The sequence below is a fragment of the Monomorium pharaonis genome, chromosome 2 (genome assembly GCF_013373865.1).
Source record: "Monomorium pharaonis isolate MP-MQ-018 chromosome 2, ASM1337386v2, whole genome shotgun sequence".
NCBI lineage: Eukaryota > Metazoa > Arthropoda > Insecta > Hymenoptera > Formicidae > Monomorium > Monomorium pharaonis.
In genome coordinates, this window is record NC_050468.1 from 28,622,682 (window position 1) to 28,635,128 (window position 12,447).

General features: G+C 33.7%; 1 protein-coding gene across 2 annotated transcripts; it reads right to left on the minus strand.

Annotated features, from left to right (window-relative positions):
• Positions 1 to 413: 413 nt before the first annotated feature.
• On the minus strand, positions 414 to 3,160 carry LOC105835955 (integrator complex subunit 10). Of its 2 annotated transcripts, XM_012679645.3 has the most exons (8): positions 2,913 to 3,158; positions 2,649 to 2,716; positions 2,317 to 2,560; positions 1,751 to 2,252; positions 1,356 to 1,666; positions 1,064 to 1,228; positions 739 to 997; positions 414 to 663 (listed from the first exon to the last, which is right to left on the minus strand). In XM_012679645.3, exons 1-8 carry the CDS (start codon positions 3,063 to 3,065, stop codon positions 497 to 499), a joined length of 1,869 nt encoding a protein of 622 aa, XP_012535099.2. In that variant the 5' UTR covers positions 3,066 to 3,158; the 3' UTR covers positions 414 to 496. The 2 variants fall into 2 exon arrangements, with proteins under 2 accessions (XP_012535099.2, XP_036138596.1); XM_036282703.1 differs by lacking the exon at positions 1,064 to 1,228 and having other exon boundaries at positions 2,913 to 3,160.
• Between the last annotated feature and the right edge of the window lie 9,287 nt (positions 3,161 to 12,447).

The window sequence follows — 12,447 nt, forward strand, 5'->3', positions numbered from 1 at the left end:
AGTTATAATTATACCTACCAATACTATGTCGTGATTTGTGGATTATCTTGCTAAACTCTTGATGCAAACGGAGCAAGTTGCACATTGCACAGTTGGTCGTTACGGGACTTCAGACTTCGTTAATTTTGATTCACCTATTCGATGTTTCAAATGCTTATGTCACATTCCTGGCTTGCAGGATTCCTATGCGTTGATTCGATTCGAATTCGAAATATGGGTGATTCGATTCGATTCGGCGATATTTTTGTCAATTCGATTCGATTCGAATTTTTTTTTGCAAATTCGATTCGATTCGATTCGAATTAGAAAACCTTGATTCGCACATCTCTAATAAGCTTGTATATATAAAATTTTTATAAATAATTTACAAAATATGTCGTAATTATAGTTAAATAAAACTTGGAAACAAATTGTTATGGTATCCAGAAATTATTTTAAAAGCTTTAATATAAAAATATTGTATACAAATTGTGACTGTATAGATAAGACTCAAAATTTATTGAATGATTAAGGTATGCAAAATGGCGCCTTGTTCGTTGATAATAAATTTCTGTAACAATTCATCTAAAGGATCGATGCCATCTCGTGCAGCTTGTCGACGCATAGCTTGCTTCAATTCTTCGCGTACTCCTTTATCAGCACCGCGGGTGGTAATGCGACGATCTAAAATAATAATTTCCATAATTTTCTTTATTTCTATAAGATAGTATATATACATAAAGAAAATTTTATATATACTTTGTATAATCCCTGTGCTTGTAGTTATGTCCAGTGACACTCCTCCGCCATGTTCAGTCCATAAATATGTTAATTCTTCTAAAATATCTACACATATTATGTACGGTTGAAATAATGGATAAGTGAAACTTCTACGATTGAGAATTTGTTCTGTTATCATAGTTAAAATACTAGCTTCTTGTGGCCAATCTATCTGCATGAGGACCAATGCATGTCCAATAGCCAAATCCCCAATATTTCCAGGTAAAGAAAAATTATCCTAAAATTAATCATATATTTGCCAAATAAGAAATGTAAAAATATAATTAAAAATAAATTATATTACCTTTATAGCTAAAAGAAGCAGTCTGCAACAGTACTGTAAAATAGAGAAACGCGCAAGAGCCAAATAATGTAAATGTTTCATGCTTGGAACTGTCAGATTATGAGATACTTTGCCTGATACAGTAGGCAATGAATTTGTTACCAAAACAATATATTCCAGCATACTCTAGAAAAAAGATTATTTAATAGCTTTGTAAAAAAAGAAAGAGTAAAAATACAGAATATTCTATGCAAATGATTATAATTCGCAATGTGAAAATATACATTCTTGTACGATTATAATTATAACACACCTTATAGTCTTTCAAGAAGAAACATGTGCTGGCCAAACGAAGATTAGCAGATAAATTAGCTCCTTCCGATAATCTGGCTAACACTTCACGATATAAACCTTTATACATTGCTGAATCTGTTAAGAACAGATTCAGCCAATTATCTAGCCGCAATTGTTGAATTAGTTTGGATATTTCCCTTTGAAGATATTCACTGGTATGTAGCAAGTCCCATAACTTTACTGCCAATGCTAAACCACTGCCATTGTAGTCGCTATCACTAGTTATTATTATGCCAGCATCATCTCGCTTTCGCTTTTTCAATTTTGATTCTGGTTTATGGAATTTACGATTCAATATACACAATACATAATGTAATTATGCAAATAATCATAAATCTCACTCGCATATCTCACCTGCAGAATATACTCCTTCCGCAAAAGCTTCTACAAGACAGTACTTTGTTTCTTCATTGTTAATGAGAATATTATGCTCGTTTAATATTCTCAATAATACTACAATTGTACACATTAGTAATTGCCTCACAATTGGCTCGTCGCTCAGACCAGTGCTATGTGTAATTGTATATTGCTGCAATCTATCGCTGTACATCTCACGACTCCAGGGCATACCAAACAAACTGCTCAACTCCCATCCCAATTTCTTCCCGATTAGCTCCACAATTTGGTAAAGTTTGTCCCATGGATTTTGAATTTGTGTGTCTTGCGGCTGCTGTATGTATGCCAAGTAGAATTCTACAGCCTTACACAACAGTCGTAAGCTAAGACGAGGATTCAATTCCACTACAGCACCACCGAGCAGCGGCAAGGCTTCACATGCCAGTAATCTTCTAAAACCGTTCACAGCTTGGCCAGGACTGTGTTTCTCCGCCGTTAACAGAGTTTCCACCAAACGTGGCTAAACATAATACAATAAATAAATACCTTTCCACAATCAGGCTCTTTTATATTTCAATACATACTCCATGAGTTGCTATGGTTTGAGGAAACTTGCGTAGCAGTAATAGTAGCAATTTGCAGTGTTCCATCGTGTCCTCGCTATGATCTGCTGTCAGTACAAGCAATCTGTGTTGCAAATCCTGTGGGATATGTTGAAACATTTGGCACAAAAATTCAGCCTCGCTGTCACATTGCTCCAAACGAAGACACATTGTTACCGTCTCTATCTCTTTCCATATCTCGCGATCATCGGGAAAATTTTGAAATCTGTGTTTACATTTAAAAAAAAGATTAAAAGAAAGTCTTTATAAATAAATATTAATAATCACAGATATTTAATGATCACAGTACTCACATTTCGCTGAAGCATTTTGCCGCCTCTTTTACATTTTTCGACAATTTCTCGATACGATATGCCTCAAACTGAAAGCAGAACAAAAGATTGAACATTACATAGCCATATGATCAGTGCAGATAAGTTTTAATTTGAAATCAATTACTGAAAATTGTGAGACGATACTTATCAAAATAAATTATCTCACTCGTGTAAAGAAAGAAAGAAAAAATAAATATATGCAGTAAAGAAACAATAAAGAATATAGTGATAACCGGTACTAACCTGAACCTTAGCACTATGCGGAAACAGAGATTTTGCAGTGATCAGCCAGGATTTAGCGGCGTAAATGTCGATCGGCAGAGCATTCTTAGCTTTTAATATTAAATAATCTTCTCTGGATAATTGGTTATCCGCACTGGACGATTTTTCCAACATAATGTAATATCACGTAAAATAACATCGATTTGCACATGTAGCTCGCATATCACATTATCACACAACTCCGCACAACTCCGTGTCGTCCGTGTCTCCAATAGTCTCCATGATTTTACGGTTCTCTTCCGTGCTATATTCAGCGTGATGAGAGCTAGAGGTGATCAAGAACGCCGAATGAATATCTGCTGCTGTTAATTTTAAATTTTAAAAAATCTCCAACAGCACGTTTAAAATCGGAACGTACGTAAGACATCCTTTTAGACATCTTTTAAAAATATGACCGATTATTTTAATTATTTCCAATTCACTAATCTTTTAATTGTATTTACAGAATTAAAAATCCTTTTCCATAATTAAAGTACAGACGGTAACATAATACGCACGTAAGAATTTTATATAAAAAACGAAAAACAATTTTAGTTTGTAAATTACATTAAATTTTTTTTTGTTTTTTGTATAAAATTAATTCTTACGTGCGTATTATGTTACTGTCTGTACTTTATTATAAGCGTTTCGTGCAATATATATGCGAAAAAACAATTCTTCTGTACTGATGCCATTTATTTATATATAGTATATATTTTTCAGCAAGTTTTCTGTAGTCGGAAAAGTAGTATTCTGAAATATCGCAGTTGCATAATATAGTCATAAAGTTTTTTTTCCTATAGAAAAAAATGTTTGCTCATAAAATATCACATATTACATTATAAAAATTTACAAATTTTTAAACATTATGAAAAGCAATAAATAATAAAAAACAATAGTACATAAAAAGTTATATTAAAAATATAGATTTATAATAAAATTAAGTTTATAATTTTATTAAAATAAGATAATTAAAAAGAGATAATAATACCGTGCGCAGTACGAGGAACGACTTGTGTTGAATTATTTCCAACATTATTTCGCTGCACACAAAGTAACTCAATACGTTATACATTTCTCACGTCTTTCGCGTGAATTAATTTCGATTATCACCGTCAATTACCAGTGTCATTAATCGCCGGACGATTCGCGTCAATCTCTGGCGTCTCTGAAAGACCCATGACGATTTTTCTCGAGATTTTCCGGTCGGGACGGCGTGACCGGCAACAAAGGCGTAATTTTGCAAATCCCCTGAGCGATATGGAACGCGCGGGGCCCCCGAGTAGTTCCATTTATAAAGATATAACAACGGCCAAATCCGCTTATTTCGCGACTCGCTGCGAGCCACCCACAGCGGGCGAAAAAGCTTCCCTTAAGTGGTTATGGCGCTTTGGCTTTGTATCCGACGACTTGCCGACGACTCGGCTTAACCACCGGAAATAAAGCTCCATCGACCTGCATGGGCCCGGCGCTCGATTTATGCGGCGAGAATGGAGCACTGGGAGACTGCGAGGAGGACCACCACCGGTGATCCATCATCGATCCATCGAGCGCCCCTTGGCGATGTTTCGCATGATCGCCCTACGCTGGATGTCGAAGTTTCAGAAACGACCCTTTCGAACGTAACGTAAAACTTTTCCGGCGTTCCCTTACTCCACACTCAGAGAGAAAATAGTTTTTGGCAAGTATAACATGATAATGAAATTCTGGAATTCTGACTCTGAAATTTAAGTACTTTTGTAACTAGTTTAAAATCACATGAGAATGAAAAAAAGTCATTGAAAATTAAAATATAATCACGATAATAAAATTAACATGACGTGAGATTTAAATTTGTAACTGCGAGAAGAAACTTGTTGTATAATTATACTGATATAAGTAGATATAATAGATAGTATTATTTTACTAGTTACATAAAATATTAAATAAAATAACAATTATAACACATATTGGTTATACATATATGCTGAATATAATAACTTATGACAAAATTTTATTTTTAGACATTTTCCTCTGAAGTAACACATTTTTTATCAATCAATATTATTAATAATATATTTTATTACAGATATTTTATATATTCTTTTCTTGAAATCAGTCTAACTATACTACTATTAATTAATATGTTAATATTTATTAACAATTACTTATTATTTATTTGATTAGTTTATACTGTTTATTAATTGTTCTTACTTTTTAATATTTTTATCTTTAAGTATATCCTTATTTAATTGTAAATTATTATAAAAATATTATAATAAATTAAACAAGAGACGCAATATTTTTAACAGGGTAATGTTACGACAATCCTTGTACAAATACTTTTTTCACTCTTTTTAACAATATAATTGTTGCTATAATATTTTAAGTAACATACGTTATTCAAAATTAAGACAATAAAATGTAAAAATTGTTTGCGCAGTGATAATTTTTTTCACAATTCTTACAATAAGACATGTGTCGTCTTGCGAAAAGGAAAAGTTCGAATACACCCGCGTTCATTAACTCAAGTCTACACAGGGGCGACAACGTGCGTTTCGCCTGCAACTGAATTCTGCAAATACGAGACCGGTCGGGAGCGTCCGACCGGTGGCTGCGTTAGTTATCCTCTGTCTCGGAGAGTCCTTCCCCTTCGTCCCCGACGACTTCACAATGGTATTAAAATTACCGAGGAAATTCAATTCCCGGGTGGATACGTATCTCGCGTAGCCCTCCGCTCACTCGTGCTCGGCCATACGCGAAGAAAAGCGCCGAAAAATTATGGCAAACGGATGGCAATGTTAAATCCGAAACTCCGAACGTGTTCAGGTAAAATAAAAAGTCGAGAGATAATCGCGTACCGTTTGACAATACGGTGCGAAAATTAAGAAACGCTCTGTCACGTTTTCAATACAACGGAGAGAGATGTGAAATCAGCACGAAAATGAAGGCAAAATGAAGATTTCATGAATCGAAACTCTCTAAATCTGATTTGGTGAAACTTTAAAATACTAAACTTATAATTGTGATTATCAGCGACTAATTAATGTTTTTTTTTTTTTAGTTACGAAAGAAGTACTCTCACTAACCAAAATTAGTACTATCATAGAAAAACTGTACATATATAATTGATTGATATAGTTATAAGTATAGCACTAAAATTAAACTATCTACTGTCAGTGAATAATACAAAGATTTTGATTTAAAGAGAATAAATCAAATACGAGTTAGAATATTTTACTATTAAAGAGTTTTTTAAAGTAGTTTTTCTAAATGTTTTGGTAATTATAATAAAAAATTAAACTTTTATCAAAATATTGTTGCCTTTTGATCATCGTTTATCGTGCTAAACGAATATTTTGCTAGCAATTTCCATAGCTCATCAAAGAAATGTGCGGTTAATTGACGGAAATTGTGAAGAGAATAAAAATGAGCTGAAAATATCGCGGGTAATAATATTGAAATTCGGTTACTATTGAAATCGCTTAACTAATATTTGCGCAAGTGTCCGCAGCTTCATGAAATTCTCTATTGGAGTACTAGCGCCGAAACATTAAATTGGCAATAACAAAGTAATGAGTGTAGTGTATACATATGTGTAACGCACTCAGACACATATGCAAAATATACAAATATACAAATTTTAATGAACATGTATAGTTTATGTTTTTTTAACATGTTTAATTTGACTCTCAGAGAAGTTTAACTTAACAGAAACTCTACTCCAAATTATAAAACTATTTAGAAATAGTACAAAAAGTTCACATACACTAAAGATCAATTCAACTCAGTTATAAGATAATTTTATTAATATTGTAATAAGTAAAAAAATCAAACATTTATTATTTTTATCAATGAATTGTATTGCTTCATAAAAAAATTAGGTATAAATATTCTTTTTCAATTCTTCTAATACTTATTCAAAATTTTATTTAACTAAGGCTAAATAATTGATATTCTAGGGCATAACAAACAGTAGCATATTTACAAACAAGAAATGCACATTTTGAACAAATAATAAAAGAGAAAAATATTTATTTAATAAAATTATAAAATAATAAAAATATTGTATAATTAATAAAACTTACAATTAGTATCTAATTTTTTATTACCTGCTACAGTATTAATAAAAGTATCTGTATATTTTCATAACTGAATGAATTAATTTATTAGATATATTTTTTGTTATTTTTGTATTCTGAATTTATAAAGTTATATTTACATGTTATAAAACACCTTATGTATTCTATAATATCATATTAAATTGTGTATATTGTATTATATCTAAGTTTCTATATTTTTTTAATAGTTTGTATCTTGAATTAAATCTATTTAAAAAGATTGTAAAAGAGTTTTATAAAAATATTCTTTTCTTATATCCTTCAAAAGTTTCTGCGACATTTTTTTAAACGTTCTTCAGGCAAACGTTTTTCATGTTCGAACGAATTCCCAACTCGTCGAGAAATTTCTCAGGCTGAACGAGGGTATGTTTGGTCGAAAACACCCTGTATACGTCGTGCACAGCCACGTAACCAGTAACCACTATGGATAGCTTAGGTTGGTTAGTTAGCGTGCAAGTACACGTATCAAAGGCACTCAGAATCCGAGCTTAACAAAGGCAGCTTCGGGTTTACCAACCGTGTCACGTAGTACGTGTATACCTTACCTGCCTGCCCCGCGCGCTTCGCAAAACCTAAACCTCCTGGCGGGCCGTATAACTTTGGGCTTAATGCGTTAGCGGGATAAGTTTCGGGCGGGTCAATTAAAACTAATTATTCCCGTCGGCGTAATCGGAGCTCCCGCGAGCGATCGCGGCTAATTGTATACGCAAGGGCGTGTTTAAAGGGGAGGGAAGGTCTCCGTTGATACTCACGGAAAACGATACTGAGGGTTTCCAAGGATAACTCATGAAACTTCTTCGACCGGTGATCAATTTCTTGGAATCAAAGTTTCGCGAGAATTCCATATTAAACTTTAACATTATAAATATATGTATAACGAAGAATTAACAATTATAATAAGACAGAAACTAATATTGTGCACTCGATCATTATTAAGTAGAATAATAAATTATCATGATTAAAATGATTCCAAAATAATTATTAAAATTCGATTCACGATTTATTTTAATATCATTACGACCTGCTGTTCTGCTTTAGGTCAATATTTTCAATTAATTAAATTACAACAGATGATATACTCCAATATCAAATTTTATTGTTCGAATATTCATGTGACAATTTTTGTGTCATTCCTTTATAGTCAGACATGATCGAATGTATGTACCTTGATTATATTAAGTTTTCTTTTTCAATTTGGTATGCAATTGACAAATATTTGCATTGACACGCAAAAGGAGGGAAGCGTGTAACATTATAACAACCATAAGGATGACCAAACTAGAAATATATTAGCGTGACGTAGTCGGATACCACTCGGATCACGAAAGTGCCGATAAGCATCGCAAATTCGGTCTCGTACGCGTGTGCACGATGCTCCTCCACGATGGGGGGCTATCACAAATTTCAAGCCAAATGTGCAACTAAGTACCTACTTAGTCCCCGTTGACGCAGGGGATTGAGATCGCATTTGAATGGGAGATTTAGTCGACGGATTTTCGTCCCGAATTGAGCCATTGTGCCCTTTTAAAGCGGCCACCTGACAGCCCCTGACACGCTACCGTTTGCCTTTCTGTATTTTAAACGCGCTTCCGACACCGCGGATCGCACGTTTAAAATAGAAAGCGCTAAACATCACTCAACAAATCTAGACTGACAACGAAATCCTTAATCTCGTAGCCTGCCACTTTTTCGAACGACACGTTGTGTCTTGATTTCTCTCTTTCTATTGCATTGTTACGTCACGAAAAATTGATACTGATCAAGAATGGAGAGGTTTTAAAAGTTGAAGCCTATTCAAACAAGCATTATCTTATTTTTTACACGAAGGAATTCAATACAGAAAGAATTTTTTGCTAAAGTATTTAAAATTTTTAGAAATTTAATTGGGTACAGATTGGAAAGTAATTTTGTTAAGCCATCAAAATAATTATGTAGTGCTCGAGCTGGTTGCTCGAATATCAAACTTTAGCATTATTACAGGAAATGCTGCAAATGCTTAAATTATTTTGCTTGAATGCTTTATAATTATTTTGATAGTTCAATAAAATTATTATTAGATATATGTAGCTAAATTTTTAGATTAATACTTTAATAAAATTGTTTATTCTGTACAATATTTATCAATTAAACTATTAAACTTATTCGAAAATGTCGAAAATATTCTTTTTAGTCAAATTAAATTTAGTTACGTATACAATACATATATTCGTTACTGCACGTATATAGATATTTAAAAAATAATTACATGATAAATATCGGACATGTACTTCGCGAGTTTTATTGCCTCAATTTTAGCAGCTGCATTAACTCTACTTTTTCCAAGCCACGGCGCCAATCTGCCCTACAGCGTAACACGAAAATCTAATAGGCGCGTCCACGCCCAAAAAATTAGCCCAAATGAATAAATACGAATCGGCCCGATATGAAAAGAATTGACCGCCAATGACTGCTCGACTTATTTTCCAATATGTTCAAAAAATCTTATCAATTTCATTAAAATTTAAAATGTTTTTGCCAGAATTATGGTATTAATATGATAAAATATAAATAAAATTGTTCAAACAGTTTTGTGGTAAACAAAAATACAGAACGATAATCCTTGGACAATACTTTCTCGGATGGTACGAGATGTTTTGGCACCCCAACGCGCAGAAATATTCGTCCCTCTTGTAATACGTCACCCCATCTATCGAATTATTTTGATTCTGCGATAATTCACCCTTAATACGCCATTCCCCCGCTACATAAAACGAGAGGAAGAGGAAAATGGTGATTCGATCTTTTTGATGGAAATTCGAAAACATCGCGCAGTAGCCGCTCTTCCTAAAGATATTAGGCACAGGAAATTAGCAGGATTTATAAAAAAAAAACGTGTTGCGTGTGCGAATAAATCTTACTACAATTCACATTTTAAACATGTATACTAAGAAAAAATTGTGTGATATTTGCCACTATAATTGCATAAAATAATTATAATTAAGAATATCATCCTTATATTATAATAATTAGTACTATAATATTCGTAATAATAATCATACTTTATAGTGGATGTTTGTAGTGAATGTTTTATGATACAATATACTAAAATCTTTATTTTGGTTATGACAACCATATTATTAATTGTCTAAACTAATATTATGATTATGAGACCTTTAATTTAATTTAAACAAACTATAATTTATATTGTTGAATAAGTATAAAAATATAGTTGAGTTCAAAAGCTACTATAAATTATAGTAACTTTTCAGCTAACATCATGGTTACTGCAACTATTTTTTTTTTCGGTACATTTGTTAAAAACAAACATTGAAATAAGATTACACATTTCAAGCGGAATAAAATCTGCTTAAAAATAATGTGTCTTATTATCGTTAGTTAATTTTATTTAAAAAATCATATACAGCAACGTATTCTCAAAATTGTGTAAAACTGGTGTTGTTAAAAGTGATATATTTTAGTCAAATTGTTCGATATGCAATTTTAAAAAAAAGGTATTTAATTACAAAATTTTACAGTTCGCATTTAAATGTATTTCACACTACGGTGCGTTATATTGCATCGTGGTTTCCCCAAGGGAAACCTCTCTTCGCCGTATGTTCGACACGACGATCGAGTGCGAAGGTGGAGGGCCTCTCCGAGGTTTGTCGGACGGCTTAGCGTCGTCACGCGCGTGAAAGAGAGAACGATCGTTAGCGCGGTTCGCGCGACTCGCCGCCGTGAATCCTTTGGCCGTGTCGAATCGGATCGGAGGGCTGTAACGGCGCGGCCGAAGCCGATTTCGGCGTAATTTTTGGAAAGTACACAGCCGGCCGCGTATCGACGCGCGCGCACGCGATAATCCGTCGCGGCGACCATTGTCGACGTGAAATTGTATTTCGTCAATTAGATTTTCGGCGTTTACGGTTGGTTAATCCAACGCGCCTGGCCCACAATAGACGCACACGCCACGTGGACAGCTGTACACGTCGCGATACATACTTCTGCTCGCGCCGGATCGCCCACCCTCGGGGGACTCGATTCTCGCATTATTATAATGTGGCCTCGGGCCTAATTTTACCAGATCACGAGCCCGTGGCTAATTCATTGTCCGTATTCAGGGTCGCGACGATCAGTGAGTGCGAGATCGGATCCGGATAATTGGTAATGATTCCGCTTCGACTAATTCGCGCTGATTGGAGCGGGAAGCGTGAAAGGATTTAAATATTTGTTTATTCCGATTGATTATGTTAAGCGCGAGAATAAGAATTTTAGCATGACACTAGGCTTTTTGCTGATGCATCTAAAAGTTTGATGTACGTTTCAAAATTATTTTGTTAAATTATTTTTTCTAGAATTGTTTATGCATCATGCTTAAACGCCTTTCATAATTATTTTGATGGCCCGACAAAATTATTTTCAAATCTACACTGAAAGAAAAAAAATAGTTACAGTAACCATAATATCACTTTATAATCATTTTTGAAGCCAAACGTATGTATATAGTTATTTAATAAAATAAATTATAGTTTTAAATCATGTGTTAAAGTTTTAATAATCATAATATTGGTCTATATAACTTACAATATGATTGCTATAATCAAAATAAAGATTTTAACGTAGTAAGTTATACCATAAAACAATCACTATCAGTTTCCACTATAAGCATGGTTATTCTTACTAACATTGAAGTAACAATTACTAAAAAATAATATTCTAGACTATAATTATTTTACTATGCAATGATTACAGTCGCAAATCTCATACATTTTTTTTCAATTTATAATTATCTAAATTTTTATGTGTTTCAGCAAATTTAATTGTTTCTTCCGTATGATTGTGAATTTAACGATAAAACCAATGATCAGTATAATTTGTTAAAGCTTAGCAATCAGGAGAATATTGAAGCACATCTTTTCGCGTTATAAAGAACATGCTGATAAGGTTTTCCTCGAGGCGCACGGTTTTCATTATTTATCTCGTTTACCTCATTCGCAATTTGCAGTAAAAGTGTTTAATATAATTTTAAATTGGGATATAAAGATCAAAATCGGATTAAAAAAATTCACTCGAGAGCATTCCTTTCCGTTCGACAATAAAAGAAAAGCACTGGCGAGTCTTTCGGCGACAGCACTTTACTCTTAATTGAAATGCCTCGAAGATCGTTGGCCGAACGGACGGCGGATTTGAATATTCCTTCGGCTAATTCCCGACCGACAAAAGATGTTATTCTCTTCCCACCCCCGTCTCGAACTCGCGAACCTCTTCCTCGCTCTTTCGTCCCGTGTTCCCGGGGGAGTCGAAGTTTGCGCCGAGCGTCTTGGTTAATCACTATAATTGATATTCCGCTGATATCACCGTCGCGAGTAACGGAGTAACGCGGTAACGAAGTAACCCAATTAAAGGGGGCCTCTTATTGGCTCGCTCGCTCATTCTCTTGG

Coding starts and splice junctions, on each gene's coding strand:
- LOC105835955 (XM_012679645.3), bottom strand. CDS start 3,065: ATGTTGGAAAAATCGTCCAGTGCGGATAACCAATTATCCAGAGAAGAT. Junction 2,717..2,912: donor CGCATAGTGCTAAGGTTCAG/GTTAGTACCGGT, acceptor TTCTGCTTTCAG/TTTGAGGCATATCGTATCGA. Junction 664..738: donor AAGCACAGGGATTATACAAA/GTATATATAAAA, acceptor TTATTATTTTAG/ATCGTCGCATTACCACCCGC.